This window comes from Pleurodeles waltl, chromosome 6 (assembly GCF_031143425.1).
Source record: "Pleurodeles waltl isolate 20211129_DDA chromosome 6, aPleWal1.hap1.20221129, whole genome shotgun sequence".
Lineage (NCBI taxonomy): Eukaryota > Metazoa > Chordata > Amphibia > Caudata > Salamandridae > Pleurodeles > Pleurodeles waltl.
Genome location: NC_090445.1, coordinates 1,391,006,478 through 1,391,026,312, shown reverse-complemented (window position 1 = coordinate 1,391,026,312; position 19,835 = coordinate 1,391,006,478). Strand labels below are relative to the sequence as shown.

Below are 19,835 nucleotides of genomic sequence, written 5' to 3'. Positions count from 1 at the left end.
CTCTCCACCGGGGCTGTGATTCACAGCCCCGGGTGAAGAACAAGTGCAGGTTCCCAGTCCCTAGCTGAGTGGCATTTCAGGCCACTCAGACCAATCCAGGCACTTCTCTCATGCTGGGTAACAGCATGAGAGAAGTGTCTGGATTGGGTGGGAAGAGATGATGCAGAGAAGCATGAGGCGGCGAGGAACACCGAGGCAGCAAGCAGCCGGTAAGTGTTTTTAAACATTTTTTATTATTCCTACCACTGTGTGACCCCTACCCTCACCCCGAGAGTTATTAAAAGCAGCCGCCCCTAAATATCCTTTATACATAATCACAATAACACACCCACATCATTTTAAGTTGATACCGTTTACCTTTCTTGGGAATATCTGAAATCTGCCATCTATCTACAATTTGTGCTCTTTTAGGTCTATTGCAAGGCACCAGCAGAGACGCTGCCATAACCCAACATAAACACCAACCCACAAAAGGCTTCCAAAGCATATTTCATGAGTAGTAGGTATGTATAAAGATGGCCATCTCTTTTGTTACTCTACCTTTTTGACCCATGTCTGCTTCCAGTCTGAACGTTTAAAGTTTGCATGGCTGAAGCTATTCTATATGATTAAGCTTGGTCTTGGGTGTTATGAGTTTGGGTTCAGGACAGGAGATTATATCAGAGCTATTAACCTGTGGCATAATATTCCCCAAGATTATGAATTACATCAGTGCATAAGGAGGACTCTTAACTGTAACCCAAGTCTACCAACAAGAGATATTTTTGGGTCCTTCGGTTTATCCTGCCCATCATGGTTGAATCTGATGGAGGAGAAGATGACCAGCATTCCTCATGTCTCATTCTCAGCTACTAGACTCGGAATATGCACTGTGTGTCTCCCAGGCTGATATCTCCACTGGACCAACAGAATAAATACTGATCAGTCTACAAATACTTCTCAACTTAGGAAAACCGGATTCACAAAAAATGTTCTTGGCCTCAAGATCTGAAGAATGCACTGAGAGGGGGCTGCTCACTTCCCGCTGTTGCAAATAATGAAATTTGTTATAAGCATCAACATATTCATACTAATGGATTTGTAATTCAAAGGATGGGAAGATAATTCAGGGCCCATAATCTTGTATTAAAAAGTGCAAGGCATCCTCTCTGGGACAAACTAAGTTTGCAAGAAAGTGAGTGACTAATGAAAAAAATACATTTAGGAGAAACAACACCCAACTATCCTGAAAATAACATGTTTACCCTACAGCTGATTACGTCCCTCAAAGGACTGACTGAAGTATGAGGATATTAAATAAAGACATCAGGACAAAGGATGCATGAGGTGACTCTCATTGGTTAATCAGGGACTGAGGTATCAAGGTGTCCGCTGAGGTCAAAAACACTGGACAAGGGATCAGCACATTATTGAAGTAATGGTATCTCAACACGAGGATCTCCAAATAGGGGGTTATAAAACAGCACCACTAGGGAGCTGAAGGCCAGGCTAGGAGGTCAAAGAGGTCTAGGATTCTTGACAACAAATGGGGAACAGCAGTCAGGGCCAAGGGGCAGTACAGGTGTGATAGTCTTCACAATTAATTGTGTACAGAGGTTAAGTTATGAGGTAGTGATATCGGAAACTCTCCGTGATAGACAGGGTTGGAGAACCGTGGCTGGGAGTCCATGGGTGGAGGACCATTCTACAGTAGAAAATGATAAGGAACTGGGACAAGAAGATTATGGGGGATTATGGCCCTCCATAATGCAGATATAGATAATGGAACATTGGGGCTCTCCACCACAGAGAAGCATTTGGACTATGAGGTCATGTAGAACTTGCCACTGTAGAGAAGAGGCTTGACTACCTGGGTGAGGGGAACAAGGAATCTCAACAACAGACTGAAGGATATAATATGAGGACATGGGAGGTTTTCCACTGAGCAGTGAGGGTAAACCTAGCAGATCCTGGGTGATTAGGAGTCTCCATAATAGGAGGGTACTGATTAGAATGTTTCTGGGACTCTCCACTGTAAAGAAGGTGTAGGGTTTGGATAAGCAGCTACATGAAACTGGAGATATCTACAACTGAGTAAAGTAGGAAAATGCATGAGTTCTTCGTAGTGAAAAAAGGGTAGAGGGCTTTGGAGTACTGGAACATTTCACAATAGAGATTGGAGGGTCGAGGCTTTGGAGGACTGGAACTTTTCACAATAGAGAGTGGAAACAGCAGCGCAGCATTGGCCCCTAAAGCCATTACAGCCTGGGGGCATCCCAAAAGGGGGCTCCAATATCTTCAGGGTTCCCACATTCAGCGCAGGACCGATAAATATCTGTGTGATATGGGAGAATCAGGTTACACTCTTCACATTCTGAAGGGGCCACATCATTTTGAATGACACCGCTTAGTGTAGGGTCAAGGATTTGGAGGCCTGAAAGTCTGGTTCTCGTCACAATAGACAGGTGAGTGTATCCCAAAGAGTAAGCTATGGTGGATTGAAACAATAAACAATACAGAGATCAATGAGGTTAGACTGCAAAGATTTGGAGGCTTATTGATCTCCACAACATTGAATAGAGGCAGGGGGAAAGTGTGCATGCAAAAAATAGTAAGGAGGCCATGGGGCATGTGGGTGAGTGGGAACACTGAGAGGGCATGGAAGGTTCCCTACATATATTTATACAATACATTGTAAAAATTAAAACATTGGCCGTTATTTTGTCAAACACTTAACACCTTCAACATTCCCCAATTGGGGAATGTTGGGCATGACTTCTATATTTTCAGAAGTACAGCAACGATGGAATAAAGTGAACATTACATGAAGTGTACACTTACCACACAGGAAAGCATGCCGCCACAGAGAACACAGAACTGAGAAACAAGGGTAACAAGGTCATTACACCACAAACACACACTTCACCACACCAGATACAAGGCAAGCTGCAAGGAGATAAAGGCAGCGAGAATGGGCACATCAATCCTACCAGAAGCTTCCCACTCTGCCCCTCAAAATACAGACTGGGTGGTGCCAGGGTTCCCGAGGCTGACATCTAATTTGGAAGTTCGGTGCTCTAAAATTAACACACTATAAGGGACCTGTAGTTTATGACACCAACACAAACTGAGCCCTTCTCCCAACGTCCCTTCGCCTGACACATGCACAGACTTCTGACTGAGCTCCTCTCCCTCGCAATTTCACGCAACAATGGACCATTTCTCCCTGATATCAACCAGATGGGTATCTCCAGATCTCAATGGCTACTGCCTGGGCCAGACTGTCAATTCCAGCACCTTCCCACTGGGGTGCAAAACAGGGGGTGCTTTCACAGCTGTATGTGCTGCCATGACCCAAACATTAAAGCCTGCATGGCCACATTCTAGTGATGACCTCTTTCGGCGTGGCACTGCTTTGCCAATTTTGACAGGCCTGGTGCCATTTTCAAGTCAGGCTCTGGCTACAGGTGACTTGCATACTTTTCTTGTGGTCTTCAAGCTATACATGCATGATCCTGCCCAGCAAAGGTATTAAGATTCACGGGTACACCAATGATAATCACCCAAAAGTCCCCACAAGCAAAAATGTTGACTCAACAATATGATATGAAGCACCTATCACAGCCTGAACCGAACAAAGACTGAATTCATCCTCATTGCCAAATGCATTAAACAAGCACAGATCTAGGATTGATGCTCTACATGAAGCTGGGTGAATTCACACCTCAACTCTCTGCACACGCAAAATAACTTGGATTCATCAATGACACCAAAGTCTGCCTCAGAACCCACATTGTCAGGAAATGTCAGACTCGCAGATACCATCTATCTCTTCTGTGCGGAATAATTTTTTTTTTCCTGGAATGGGATTTCAGATATATTCTCCAAGTAGTAGCCATTTCCTAAATGGATGGTAGGGATGATTTACAGCATTCCTGACTCTTCGCTTTTTGTCTCCAATAAGAGTATGCTACACACCACTTGCTGACTCTTTATAGGGATAGATAATAAGAACTATCTTACTCTTAACTTAGCATTTTTTGCATTGGCTGTCCCTCAAGCCCTCCAACGTCTTTGAGGCTTGCTGCATTCCCTACAACTCAGTCAAAAAAACGCACCGCTATATATGCCAGAAAAGCAGCTGGTGTAACCCAGGAAGCCGTGACACTGCCAGACTTGGACTCAAGAAGTGCAAAAATGAAAAGACTGAAAGCCAAACCAGAAACTGTAACAGAATGCAAACACAAGTCACTTAAGAAGAGAGACAAAAACTCATATTTTTAAGGAACACCTCCTATACCTCATTGGAGAAAACCACAAACTCCTTCTACATCATCTCAAAGCTATGAAAATTGAATTATTCCATGTCCTTCCCTACTATTAGTATTCATTTAACTGAGGGAAACAGAGACTGACTACACAGATTTCTTACACCTGCCACCCTAAAACACACTAAGAAGTCCTCTTCCCCAACAATAATACAGAGTCAGTGGGCCCCTCTTCCTGGTACTAGCACACACTGAGTAAGTTCATCTTTCTGACACCAGTACAGACTGTGAATGATAATCACAAATGAACGAGGACGACTGTCATAGAATGAAGGAGCAGTTCTCATTTTCAGTACCCTAGAAAGCCGGCCACTCTTCCTGGCACCATCACAGACTGCTTAATGTTTGCAGAGGTTTTCCTGATTGCATTTCTGTGCCCTCCCCTTGAACTCCTATGATGAAGAACACATCAATCCTTTACAACTCTGTGACACAACAATTGTGTGTATGAAGTGAGGAGACCATGCTGTTCTTTGAGCTTCATCCACCTGAGACAGGCACACAGTTCTTGATGAGTCTACATCCTTTATGGAAAAAAGCTACTTGGGTTAATGCACCAGCTGCAGGTGTGTGATCATAACCAAAGGGTTACAAGTTCAAGTGATAGAAGACCTCACTCATTCTCATGCTTCTGAGGTTAATAAAATGAGTTGAGTCACAGTGACATCTCTTATTGCTAACATCTAAAGTTGAGGAAATAATATATGATCACAAGGGAGTGCTCATATTTATGCCTGGGAATTATCTGAAACCAAGCTTTCTAGCATTGTCATTGTTGTCTGTCTATGTATTATAACAGAAATATCATATGACATAAATATTGTGTCCTTCATGTGGCAAACAAAAATATTGTCACACTGGTTTCCGTTTTTATTATTAATTCCAATGGAGCAATATATTTTTGGGGAAATTATATCTATCTATCTATCTATCTATCTATCTATCTATCTATCTATCTATCTATCTATCTATCTATCTATCTATCTATCTATCTGTCCGTCAGTCAGTTAGTCTGTCTGTCTGTCTAGGACCACAAGGACCACAGGAAAAACATTGTTTAGTTTGCTAATAACATTGACCCCATTTAACGAATCTTCATAAAACATTTTTAAAAAAGTTCATCCACCTCAGCTTCTTCCTGGAAAGTTTTGAAGTGATTCGTCAAGGGGAGCCTATGAAAAAGGGAGGGTTCCAAAACACCTTTTGCCCATGTAACTTCCCTTAGGAAAATTAGACAATGATACCGGAAAAATGGCATAATAGAATTACACCACTGGTCCAGAAAAGGTGCTTTTTGTGATTCGGTGTACATTTTTGGAAGAATTAAGGTCCACAATTAATGTATATATCATGCCACAGAGGATCAGTGAATCTAACAGATCAAAAAGTATGATCTGATTGGCTGCTAACACATCAACCAGTAAGTGGCGATAGCCCCTGGGGACTAGTTCCCTGTCCTGAAAAAAGGAAAAAAACATATGGAAAGCGGGTTTGGATTAGAGTATTTACCAAACGTAAAAGGCAGCCATGTTGTTTTCAGCACAGTTTGGCAGCGTTCTGCATGCCGCATTTTGCTGTGTTCTGGGTTAGGGTTTTAGATATACGTAGGTAGTAGGTTTTATCATTGTCCCCAACCTATTACATCTTTATTAAAGTGTTACTAGGTACAGAAATGTATTTAGAATTTTCTGTATTTTTTATAGCAGTTTAGGGAGAACTGCACATTTTCAATAACATTTTTAATTAGCACTGTGATTTGTAAGTATTACCTCGGTACTCCGTTGACTTTTTTTGTGCAGTTTTAAATATGTTATAAATGAAAAAAATACACCTACACACTATGGCCCTCATTCTGACCTTGGCGGTCTTTTCGCAAGACCGCCGAGTTACCGCCGCGGTAAAGACCGCCGACCGCGGCGGTATGCCGCTGCGCGTATTCCGACCGCTGGGAGCGTTCCGCCGGAATACCGCCAGCAGCCACACTGGCGGTCGGCGGGAAAGTGGAGACTGGTCAACCTCCACCGCCACGCCAGCAGAACACCGCCCCCAGAATTACGACCCACATTTCTGTGTGGCGGTCTTCTGTTGGCGGTCTTCTGTTGGCGGTCACGTCCCTATGGCTCCCGTCGCCTCCCGGAGGACCAACGCACAAGGTAAGTTGATCGTCCGTGAGGGGAGGGGGTGGGGGGGTGTTGTGTGATGTGTGCGTGCATGGGGGTGTGCGTGTGAGTGTGTAGAGGGGGTGTGTGAGTGCGTGCATGCGGGCGGGGAGTGCTGCTGTGCCTATGGGCAATGTGTTTAGTTCGGCGGGTGTGCATGTCGGCATGTATGTGTGCGGGTATGTGTCCCCGTTGTGTATGTGTGTGTAGGGGGTGTGTATATGTGCATGTTGGGGGTGTGTGCATGTCGGGGTGCATGTATGTGCATGTCGGGGTGGGGGTGGGGAGGGGGTTCGTACCACCTCTGGGGGGTGGCAGGGGGGTGGAGGGTGTGGGGGGAGGACTCGGGTGGGTAGTGGGGGGTGGGGGAGACCCCTATCAGTGCCAGGGAAGGAATTCCCTGGCCCCGATAGTGCTTACCGCCATGGTTCGCACGGCGGTTCCCGCCCGCAAGAAACCGCGGCGGTAGGCAGGGTCATAATACCCTTGGCGGTCTTGGGACGACCGCCGGGCCGGAGTGCGCAAACTCCAGCCCCGCGGTCATGACCGCCGCGGCGGTCGGAGTGGAGAAGTGGCGGTCGGTCGCGGTGGGGACCGCCGCGGTCAGAATGCCATTTTTAATACCGCCGGTCTGTTCGCGGTCCGACCGCCGTCTCTCCGCCGACCGCCAGGGTCAGAATGAGGGCCTATATTTGTAAAGTGCAGGGTAGTACATTATATTTTTTAATGTTCAACATTTCTTTTTAAGTATTGTGGTACTCCAGAGGCAGTACCACTGTACTCCATTTTTTTTTTAAATATAGAGAAACATAAATATTTTAACTACCTATTACCACTTTATTAAAGTGGTAATAGGTAGGGGACAAATATCAGGCTAATACTTACCTATATCTATGGGTGAAACATAAAACACAGACAAACTGTACCTAAAACAATACGGCTGCCTTTAACTTTTGTGAAGGCAGTCAGTAACCAATCACATAATGCCTTTTCATTGCTATGTACCGCCATACTTCTGTCTAATACTTCAATCAATTTTGAGGTACATGTTGGCAAAGTACACGCAATTTCAAGTAAAGCAAGACACGAGGTCAATATTTACTAAAGCTTTGTGTTGTTTCAAAGTGATGCAAAGCGAAGCATTGGTATTTACTTTCCAGTGCAAAGGGTATTTTGTACTGGAACTGCCCCTTTTCAGAGTAAATACCCCTTTGCATTGCTTTATGTTGTTTAACTTAAAGTGGGTTTTACCACACGTGTCAACAAAGAAGAGTAAGAGGGAGATTTTGAAATAACAATCGAGGGAACATATTTTCCCCATTTGTTTATATTGCAGTAGAAGCAATTTTGGGAGGGAGGCAACTAAAATAAAGCCCTCTTTTGGCTTTAAAAAGGGAGTCTCCCACCTGAATTCGGTCTACTGCCATGTATGCTTTACTGGGCACATGAGCTCAAACAACCATAGGTTTTGACACAAAGCCCAAATATAGCTGCCAAGGTTTCAGATTGCTATGTGTAACATCTTCATAATTTCAGTGTAATTATGAGTGACATTTGAATGACTATGAGTGACACTTTCTCGTGAGCAAAATCAGGCAATGAAGACGAGGATACGTTTGGCCGCACTGGGAAAGGCAGACAGTGGGAGGCACTCATTTAGGTCAAACCTAGGAAGGCAGCTTATCTGAAAAAGAAATGAGCTTGCCCAGTACTGGGAAGATCATCATTGTCAGATCGGTGTGCCGCCAACAGTGCTATAACCTGGTGAGCAGTTTCACAGTAAGCAAAAGTCTACTCAGTGGTAGTACTAAGTCGCAACTGCCCCCCACCCAAAACTACTCAAATGGCTGTGCTAGTAATTGACACAGAAAAACTGAGCAGGGGCTTAGCAGAGACAGAGTGCGTGACTCTGTACACGGGCGCAGGCAGCTCAGCCTAATAGCAGCTTGATAGCAAGTTAGCACTACATACTGTGTCGTTGACACTCTCAGCACACTTGCTCCTCTCGAGAGAGGCAGTGGCAGCAGCCTTGCCACGAGCCGTGTCGGCACCGTGGCAACTGGCAGGCCCACACAGGCAGCAAGCAATGATTGGCTGCGTCTCCCGTGGTAATATTTCTGCTGTGCTCACCCATGAGCTGCACACATGCTGCACGCTGGCAGGCTGGTGGCTCCATGTCCAGATACTACGGGAGTATGAGCGGGGAGCTCTGCCCAACGATGCCTGCTAGGATTATGTGACCCAGCCAACAAGTTCACAATGAGGCCGGTGGAGTCAGGTCCATTGCAGGATTACATACCGTGCGGTCCACTGCAAGCAGCGAGCTATACTGCCACAATCCATTGCCAAGCAGTACAAGTCAGTACCTTCACAATTTTAGGGGAAAACTTCGAGGCGGCCCGCCCGTTCTCAACCAGCTCTACGCACACTCGGTAGCCATTGAGGCCACTGACTCCACCTGTCCTCCTGACGTCATATCGCTGGGTGTGGTGTCGGGTGTCCTTTGCTATATTCTAGCACCAGTCTCTGTACAGTTAAGCTCGAGCAGCTGAGCCAGAGAGCCCCCAAGCCTGCTGGGACCAGTGGCTGCAGCTAGCAAGGTGCTTTATTATAGCAGCGCTCCCATCTTGACAGCTGATGCACTATAATGCGTGACACTGCATTTCAGTTTGGTGATGCGGTCCACCACACTGAAATGTGTTATTCTAACGCCTGATACGTGGTAATTGGCAGGGCGGCTGGAACTACTAAAATACCCATAGTGGGCTTGGAATAAAAAATGAACGCCTTCTTTAAGTGCAGGGTATAACAGCAGAAGCAGGTCAGATCACTAGATAAGGATCTGCGCTGTGTTCTCCCCTTTGCAGGACGCAGCGCAGCAAATTTGCTTGCTGATGTGCATTGCTTGAAAAATTTATAAATCTGCACCTAAATATCTGAAATCGTTCTTTTCAATGGCTGGGAGCAATGGACAAGTGACCGGAGGAAACATTCTTCCATTACTCGGAATGAGTGAACCTGGCCTTAGCAGGCGACTCCCTCTAGCGGCCAAGGATGGCAGCAGTGAGGCGTTCTGCTACTCGGTACTGTCTCAGAAAGACACCGACCCACCACACACAGTAACAAATGACACAGAAAAATTGACTGCGCAGCAGCGCAGCTCGTGGCAACACATAGACTTAAGTAAAGGGTTGGAGGACAAAACGGTTTCCCAATGTAGCACAGTTATGTTACTGGAAATCTAATTATAGTGCCCAGAAGTCACTGTCATGGGTTGTCAGTGCTTTGAAACTCCCTTAATACAAGACCTGTCTGTTTTGTGTCTCACCTCCGGATGCTAATCAAAGAACAGCATGGCAGCTGGTAATGTAAACAATATATTTATACACTAGGCATCAGCATTACAGCAAGCTACTGGGATCAATATGTGTCAGTGTTGCATCACTGGGAATGGTGCTTCTAGATCCCATTAGAGCATGGTGAACTGGAAAACTAGGAGTAAGTAGGGATTTAAATAGGCAAGGGGTACCAGGTACTAAGTATCTGCACTCCTTTGATTTGAAAGGGAGAATGCCAGTACTTCCCAGCAGGAGTCTAATACCTATAGGGGGAGGGTATCTGCACTACTCAGTAGAAGCAGGTGCTCAGGAATATTGAGCAGCTGCACTTTTATATTTCCATTTCAAACACTCGGTGTATCACAACTTGAGGGATAGCACTAATAAGCATCATTGCAAACACAGAGGGACCCGACTGCTACTGGTCAGTATTATAGGCTAGCACGTGGGAAAGGTCTGCTCGTGTTCCATGTAAACCTGGGGAATGGATTTTCTGGGCACAAGTTTTTTTGCAGATAGAAAAGGGCTACTATGTATCAGAGTCACAGATTGGTAGAGCAGGACTTCAAGGCATTAGTATTACAACTTCGGGAACAGGACTTCTAGATTCCAGTATTACGTCATGAGGAGTATGAATGCTAAAGGTCAGTATTACAGTTGGGGAATGGGGCTTCTAATACCTGTATTGTATCTCGAGCAAAACGATTGATGAAGGTGACTATTACAGTATGGGAAATAGGCCTGCTAAGGGCGATTAATACAGCCGTGGGATGTGACACTAGATGCCGTTTTTACAGGTTGGGCACTAGGCTTCTAGATGCCAGTATAACAGCACCGAGAACTAGACTAATAAGCTCCAGGACCACAGTTTTGGAGAAGGTGACTATTGCACACCAGTATTGCAATACCAGAAAGGGAGTTTCCTGGCATTATCACTACGACAGAGGGAACCATATTACTGGGTGCAGCAGTACAGCACAGAGATGCGGGGGGCACTAGATGGTATGGGGGGTATTCACGTGTTTACTTATTTAATTAGGATAAGCATTCCACTCATCATATTTTTATTTTTCTATGGGAGCATCCTATGTGTGGGCGAAGAAGCCTAGACGTGGGTCTCCTCCTGACTGTACAATGGCTCAGCTGTACCTCATTGGGGAGACTCAAAATGGCTATAGCCAGCCTGGGGTTGCTTTTATTTCCTTCTGGAGGGGACCCCACGTAGCAGCTCAGGCTTGACTGTTACTACTGAAGCAGAAAGAAAGCTTAACTTGCTTATAATTGGTCCCTGTCTAGAGGGGCAGAGGATCAAAAACCGATTGACTGGAATGCGGCTGAGTAATTATTAGTGGCTGAAATATATTTATAAATCCAACATACCATTTTTGCTTTAATAGGCGAGCTACCTTTAGTGTGACAAGAATGAACAGGAGTGAATCTTCAAAAGGACCCAACCTGCAAATCACTTTGGAGGTCCAGCAATGGAGACACTGGTGTCCGATTGCTTGTGTTTCAGTCTGGAGGGTACTTGGCTTGGCAGTTTGGGATGGATTGTTCCTATGGGAGCAGAACAAGACCGATTTACACATGGCTGGTCCTTACAGGGAGTGGCATAGTAGGCAAAAAATGATCGAGTGGAATGTGTCCCAGAGTACTTATCAGTGGCTGTTTAATAATGTTTTTTTTAAAGGGCTACGACATCCTGTTTCTACAGTCATGGATTTTATGGGACGAAAACGAGACTTTTTTCCAATTTCCCAATGACTACTCACAAAATTATATTGCACCAAAAACTTCCTATATCATTTGGTTCACACATTTCTGGTTCCAGCATTTCTTCATTAATCCGAGCTGTCCCTTAAGGAATGTAGAATTACTGGGCGCATCGGGAATTCTGAGAAGAATGAACCATATTTATTTGCACCAGAAAAGGCATTTATTAATTGTACTTTTTTTGGAGTACTGTAACAGCACTTGTTAGCAAGGCTGCCATATCTGCAATGAGATAGTGTGTCTTGTTCATAGCACGTTTGCTGCACTACGCCTTCTCAGCATGACTGCTGCTATACCTTGAATGAGACAGGACCAGCATGCCTCAGCAGAGCTGATATGGTTTTAATGGGACAGGACCAATAACTCTGAGCATGGTGCCATATTTTTTATCAGGCAATCACAAAACGTCTCTGCTGGAATGCTATACATTTGGTTCATCAATACAACTACTTCTCAGAAGGCACAGCTGCTTGTTGATGCCTATTGTATAAACAGGGTACACAATGAAAGATACATTTATTCCATGCTGGGAGTAGAAGCTTATGCCCTGGATTGGGCGACAAGTTCCTGCTCTGCCCCAGGATGCAGAACAAATATATCTCATTCCAGCACATTATGTATCTGCTGGCAATAAACACTGACCTCCATCACTAGTGACACAAGCACAACACACATTCAGAAGAACCTTGCACACTGACCTGGGGAGCCGGAGCCAGGACTCACCGTCAGCAACACATCCTGGTTGTCGGCCAGCGCCTGCTTGGCCAAGTACCGCTCCCTCTTCATCTTCACTTCCAGGGACTCTGGGATGTCTGGAACCATCCAGTCAATGCAGCGGAGGCTGAAGAAGACTGCATGCTGAGGGGTGTGATGCAGAAGAGATGTGGTGTTTAAGATAAAGCAGAGGGTGAGAGAGATAACCACAAAGAGAAAACATTAGTTAACCCTATCATCTATAAGTACGCCCATTTGAAAATACAAAGACAATGGCAGGCCAAGGGCTCTGCTGCCGCACGCATCTCACGGGTAAAGAGTAGTAGAGGGCCACTGTTTCGCATGAAACAGATTGCATGACAAAATGTTGCAACCATTACATTGCTTAATAAGTCTGGTGTACAAGGATTTGGAGTGAACAATAATAATGTAGTGTTAGGCAATGCATTACTGCATGCAATATTGTAAACTTCAGTGTAGTGATATGCAACCTAGAGAATGAATCTGCTTCTTTAAATTCTCCAAAGAAAAGGGAGAATCTGTCACAGCTTCTAGATTCCACTACAGGACCCAGTGGTGCTAAGGTTGCCATTCAGAAGACATCACAGAGTGCGAGCCACCACAATCACGGCCATGAAGTCAGGACAACAGCCTCACAACAACTATGTAGTCGCAGCATGTCTACACACAAGATTCAGAGAAAGGGTGTATTGCAAGGTTTTTTGTAGATCTATTGAAGACACCTACCTGAGAGATCATTTGTGGTAAGAATGTATGTTTCCTCTATGGTACCTTGTGTAGATATATATGCTTTGATTGGATTTCAAATTAGCATCTTGGAGCATAAGAGGTCACCTTAAGATGTTTCCGAGAATTCTGAGGTCCAACTCTGCTAGCTGAGTGGCACCTGTAGCATCTAAATACAGGTAATAATTGTATTGTATTGGTACCCGTATGACACTTCTGTGTGTCTTATTCAAAAGGTGTCAGCTATTTCCATAGTGAATGCTTTATACATTCAATATCCAACTTGCCTCATATACAAGTAACTTCTAAATTTACTACTACTCAAGATATGAAGACATTGGCACAACACAATATGATACTCATTTGTAAGCGTACAAAAGGGAAGAAACACTGAAATCTGAAACAAAAGTCACACACAAATTTACTTATGAAGAATAGTAAATCGTGGCAAAACGAATTTGCTTATCATTTCTAGAAAACATGGGACCCTACTCACCAAAAAGTAGGAACATATGGGCTGAGATCACTGATGACACTTGGACTTAATCTTTCTACTTTTTTGCAATTTATCATCATTTCCAGGAGTATCCCTGAACAGTTGCACTACATGTCTGTGGGCATTCCCAACCTTCCAAAGCAAATCATGATTTGGAACATACACCCTTTGAGCAAGAGTTAGGGCGATGGAGAAGTCCGCACTTGTGGCATAGACGTCCACTCCCATAAATAGGCGTATCTCTTCCAAAAATCTACTGTTAATTCCTGGCAGATGTAAAAAATGGTACATTCAGGCATAAATATACATGTACGGCTGATTTTACTTTTGGGAGTATGCCCAAAGATCATTGCAGCAAAGGCTAACTTTGATGTAAAAACAACACCATACTTAAACCTAGGCCAAACTAGAGACAAAATAAGTATACTCTCGCTGAATTGTATTGGAGATCTGATTTACATGAATGTAGGTACATATCTAGAGGGATTTATATAATGCAAGACTTGCTGGGAAGTGATTGAGTGGACAACAAAAGGACAAGGACGATAAGCACAGGGAAAGAAAACAGAAGGCCTGAGAGAGGATGTAGATCCATGCAAAAGGAAAGAAAACACAGCTCGAACATAATGTGAGAGGAACAGGAATGGTACAGGAAATTATAGCTTCCGTCTAATGCAAAAACATGTTATAGTAAATTTCATCAAGTACTGTAAGTTATGAGGTAGGAAGACTACCATGTTGTAATTCAGAATTTAGAGAGCTGGGGTGCTCTGCTCTTGTATTGAGTTTTTACTACAATTAGATAGAAGATCTGATCTGTCTGGATGATCGAAATGAGGAGAGTTGATTTAAGGGGGCCTGAGGGGCCTCTGAGTTTGCACCCAAGTTCATACTTTTAAAATTAGGAGCACGAGCGCATACCGAACTTAGGGATCAGCATAGGATCCATTCATGCACACATAAAACAATAAAACATTTTTATGTTTGGGATTCTGGTTGCATGATGGTGTTCTTTCTGATTTCTGCCAGGGGACAATGAGATGACAGTTAGCATACCAGACAGTGAAACTGGCTATTAGCAGTTAGATTTGTTCCCATTTGGGCGAGGTGGATCAATGAAGAATTCACTACAGTGGAGAGGTTGTTGTGGTGGAGTAACTGACTAAGTAGGAACTAAATTACCTTAGAGGTGCTAGCAGCCATCCTAACTAATTGGCCGATTTAAATATCGGTTGGTAAAAACAATTTTCACACTTATTGGGTCTGTGGTCTGGTACAGACAAATACACTGACTGTGGTATTTCTGTTACCACCACAGGACAATAAAAGAAATGTGTATTAAATATTTTCCATAATGTAAAAGCAGAAAAACAAAGGCAGGCGACTGAAGAATGGCTTTGAGAAAAGAGATAACTTTCAAAGTAACAAGCAGTATCAAACCCAATAGTGTTGATGTTTGCATGTTGTGCTGATCGGATATACACACACTGTAAAACATAAAACCTGCTATACTTAAGACAAAAGCATCTGAAAACCTCTGAAAATGGATGCAACAGAAAAAGGGTTGCTATATTTTCTATATCATCCATGTTCCCATTCCCATAGTCCCTCATGAATTCCATTGGTAGCGAAAGGACAACCAGTCAGTAGAAAACAGTGAGACTGAAATACTCCAGTGCACTGATCCAAGATGACATCAACAGTGTTTCAAGCATATTGCTGATAGTTGCCGAGCAAAAGGAGCGAGTGCCTGAAGGAGACAGACCAAAACCCCTTTAAGTAAATATAGAATATAGGGGCATATTTATACTCCGTTTGCGCCGAATTTGCGTCGTTTTTTTCGACGCAAATTTGACGCAAAACTAACTCCATATTTATACTTTGGCGTTAGACGCGTCTAGCGCCAAAGTTCATGGAGTTAGCATCATTTTTTTGCGTGAACACCTTCCTTGCGTTAATGATATGCAAGGTAGGCGTTCCCGTCTTAAAAAATGACTCCGATGCATATGCGTCGTATTTATACTCCCGGGCAAAAATGACGCCCGGGAGTGGGCGGGTCTAAAAAACCCGCATTAGCGCCGGATTTTAACGCCTGGGTCAGGGCAGGCGTTAAGGGACCTGTGGGCTCAGAATGAGCCCAGAGGTGCCCTCCCCTGCCCCCAGGGACACCCCCTGCCACCCTTGCCCACCCCAGGAGGACACCCAAGGATGGAGGGACCCACCCCAGGGACATTAAGGTAAGTTCAGGTAAGTATTTTTTTTAAAATAAATTTGTGGCATAGGGGGGCCTGATTTGTGCCCCCCTACATGCCACTATGCCCAATGACCATGCCCAGGGGACAGAAGTCCCCTGGGCATGGCCATTGGGCAAGGGGGCATGACTCCTGTCTTTGCTAAGACAGGAGTCATTTCAATGGGGGTTGGGCGTCGTAAAAAAATGGCGCAAATCGGGTTGAGGCGATTTTTTTGTCTCAGCCTGACTTGCACCATTTTTGGACGCCCATACTCCATTTTCCCCCTACGTCGGCGCTGCCTGGTGTACGTTGTTTTTTTTCACGCACACCAGGCAGCGCCGGCGGCTAACGCCGGCTAACGTCATTGAATAAATACGGTGCCCGCATGGCGCTTCAGAATGGCGTTAGCCGGCGCTAATTTTTTTGACGCAAAACTGCGTTAGCGCAGTTTTGCGTCAAAAAGTATAAATATGGCCCATAATATTTTCACTGAGAATGGCAGACATGCTACACACATCAAACCTAAAAATCACACCGCAAAGAATGTAAAACCTTATGTGTTGTTAATGTATAGCACAAACATAGTCAAAAGGAAGCGGAACACTGTACAGGGTCAGATGCAAGCTTTCAGTCATTGAGTGAAAGGAGAGATAACTGGGTTCTGGGACTAGAAATGTACTTTTGCTGCATTGTGGTTTAGTGGTACTTTAAAGAGGTGCATCTTTAAATCTTTCCTGAATTAGAGCAGCATTGGGGCAGCCCTTATGGATACAGGGATGTTGTGGCATAACCCACATGCATAGATAGAAAAGCCTTAATTTTTCCTTTTCACAATTCTTAGTCCCTAGTTTTCATGGCGCCTTTGTTGCTGCTGTGTCAAGAGAGACAATCAGAAAAGGTGAGTCTTGTCTGCAAGATAAGTGGAGATGCTTGTTGCAATAGCTTTCTAAATGATGTAGCCGGTTTTGAAGATGGTGTGGGCTGGCAAAGGAAGCCTACGGAGCTCCATCAGGATGGGGCTGATGAGATTCTGTTTCTTAAGTCATGGATTAGACATGCTGCAGCGTGTAAGATGCCCCCAAGCAGAGCCAATTTGAAGTCTTGGAAGCCATATAGTAGGTGTTACCAGAGTGTATCAGAGCTTGCGCACCAGTTGTGAGGGGGCTTTCTGGAAGAAATGGTTTCACTTGCTTTTGAAGAGAAAGCTGATAACAGTATTTTTTTTGCAGTGCTTCCTACAGGGTGACACTGGAGTCCAGAGTGAATCCAAAGCGACTTGGCATGTAGAGAAAGGGTATGGAGGGCTTGCATTGGATTGTTGGTGAAATTGGAAAGTTGGTCATACATGTGGTCTTTGGAGTGTGTTGTTTGGTAACATGCTGTCCCTTGAAAAAATGCATCACGTCTTAAAGTTACTTATCTGTCATTTAGGAATGGTCAAGGCATTTGTCAAAAATCATTTACAAATAGCTATACGTCACAAGAGTGACTAGCCTCCGGAAGCTAAACACACAAAGTGAGGCATTCATACCTTTCTCACATCTCACCTCGAAAGCAATTATGAACCCTAAACGGATGGCCAGCAGCTTCCAGTAGAAGAGAGTGTGACTTCCTGTCTCATCACGAAAAGCCTTGTACCTACAAGACAAAATAAAGAAGCAAACAAAGTATTAGCCTGTTATAAACAAGAATGAGCCACAGAATGACTCAGTAACTGGAGAGTGGAAACACTTGAGTGGTGGGGTACTGAAAAATGCCTAAGAAGATGATGTTTGAAATGTATGTTTAAAATGGATTCCAGCATGTGCAAAAGAGTAAAAGTGAAAAGAGAGCCGGCTGAAACATATATTCCTGAGTGGATCGATAATAAAACAAACAACTCTCTCTTGGACACTGAAGGGCAGCACTAATACAATTATGGACCGCTAAGGATAAACTCTGGCAAACTCTGTAGATTAATGTATCTCCTAAAAGGATTAGGTGTCTGCTACCCCATAATCTGGCAATTGAGACAGACTTCTTATGTAAACAGTCTTTGAGTAGGAGATCGGATGAGTGCTCTGGGGTTATCCTTCACATGGATATAAAGCTGGGGACTGCACAAAGATGGAGAGGCTTTGCCATGCTTGCCTTTCTGATGGTGAGACTCATGATCTGTATACTTTGAACCTATAAGATTAGTTGTCTTCATTTGGGAAGCTGCACCTAATCATGAGGTTCTGACTTACAGTCCAGTGAGACCTTTATGACATCTGAGCCCATTCCTCATCAACCTGCTAGATTCAGGTTTTCAGCACATCTCATGCGGGGAATACAGAGAAAGTCTCATGAGTGACCAGGATTGATAAAGGACATTCCCTGGCGACAAGTGGAAAAGACTTTTCAGAGCCTGATGTGGCATGACAGCATGGGGGTATTAAGAAGAAGAAGGGAGGATTGCACAGGATTGGTTTGTGGTTTGCAATGACCTCCTCGAGATCTGGGTGTGAAAGCACACCTCAATCCGTTAGCACTGCAAGGTCATACTAATGACAATGCACTACTATACAAATCTCTCATAACGTGACACACAATTGTGGACTTTATGTCTATTTATCATATTCTGTAAAGAGGTGACATGACATCATTGTGAACATTTCAGATCACTCTTCTACTCACCTACTTACAATCCTGGTTAATATGTTTCAGTTACACAAAGAGTTAAATAAGTTGTATGGGACTAGGGTCCAGTGGCGATGACTGTGTTCTGTACTGCTCTGCTGGTGACTTGACCCAATTATTTCTGCTCTGAGTGAGACCAATTACCTGGAAAACCATTTTATATCATCAATATGAGGGAAAAAGTTGTCATGCATTATTGGCGTCTGGGGTAAGTTCTTTATTGTCCTCATTTTATTACATTACCAGCTCACCTAAGGAAATAACGAAGGCTGTTTTGTCCCTCATGGTGTCAAGTGCTATCTAGCTTTATCAGCTTTAAAGGTGGTTCTCCATTTGGGTCCTGCAACCTCCTTTCTTGAAATCCTCGCTTTATCTAGAACACTTTTTTGGGTTTAGAAGATACCTTTTTTGTTTTTTTTTTTTCGTCCTGGCAGCCGTTTTGTTTTTTAGCTTTCTGATTCACTCACACTTGTTTCTGTACCAACTATCCTATAAGGAGTCAATAAGAATCACTCTTATCATGAAATTTAATCTGCACCTAACTTGTCATCAAATTCACGTGGATGTTCCATTGTTGAAAGTGAATAGCCAAAATACTTAAGTATTAAGACTTCTATTTAAGGAGATACCGTGACTAATTTATGGACAGAACAACAAACTAATTTCCAAAATGTTTCCCCTGGCTAATAGCAAGCTGACGTATCCTGCCACCTTTAAATCTGATTCTATTATAATTAGGGATCGAACTTTTCCAGAATCATCAAAGACTGATACCTTTCATTCCAATATTCCTAAACTGATGTGGTCTACAGTTGTATTTCAAACAATTATAATGATTAACTATCCTCCTTTTCTATTTTTGGAGTTTGTTTATGAAAACAAATAAGATTGGTGTGCAGCCGTCTGAAAGATTTCAGCTGTGCACCAAACTTTCAGCGCCCTTAGAGGAGCACCAACTACAGTGGCTTCTCTGAAAGTATAGAGATCCTGCCAGGCCGGTGGTGATCTCATAATTTGGTGGGTGGAGTCTGGCCAGGGTCAGGGACCTAATATCCTTCAGCACCCTCACAGATGGCAGGCTGCCAACCAAATTTAAAACCAGATCCTTAATGTCCTGCAGATATTTATAGACCTGTACATCTAGATCTGTCCATAATGACTGTAAAGTATGTGCCAAAAGTACTGCTATAATTCTTGATCCTTTTTTTACCCAAATAAATTAAACAAAATCTGGTTTTATTTAAGGACATTTATTGTTAGTCCACTGAAGAAACTATTTAAATATCAAAATTAAGGTGTCCTACTGTGATTCAAAATTAGCAGCTATTAATTGCTGAAAAATCATTTGATCTCCGGGATTGGTATTTTTTGTTTAAAGTCTTGGAATGGCTTGGTTTGGCGAAATA

General features: G+C 43.7%; 1 protein-coding gene across 1 annotated transcript in view; it reads right to left on the bottom strand.

The window, feature by feature from the left end:
* Positions 1 to 19,835, bottom strand: part of LOC138300878 (anoctamin-7-like) — a 221,631-nt gene that overhangs the window by 7,255 nt on the left and 194,541 nt on the right. Inside the window, exons 21-22 of the mRNA XM_069240731.1 lie at positions 17,316 to 17,406; positions 12,276 to 12,435 (exon numbers count right to left, since the gene is read on the bottom strand). Of these exons, the coding sequence (XP_069096832.1) occupies positions 12,276 to 12,435; positions 17,316 to 17,406 (251 nt within the window). The remainder of the gene's footprint in view (positions 1 to 12,275; positions 12,436 to 17,315; positions 17,407 to 19,835) is intronic.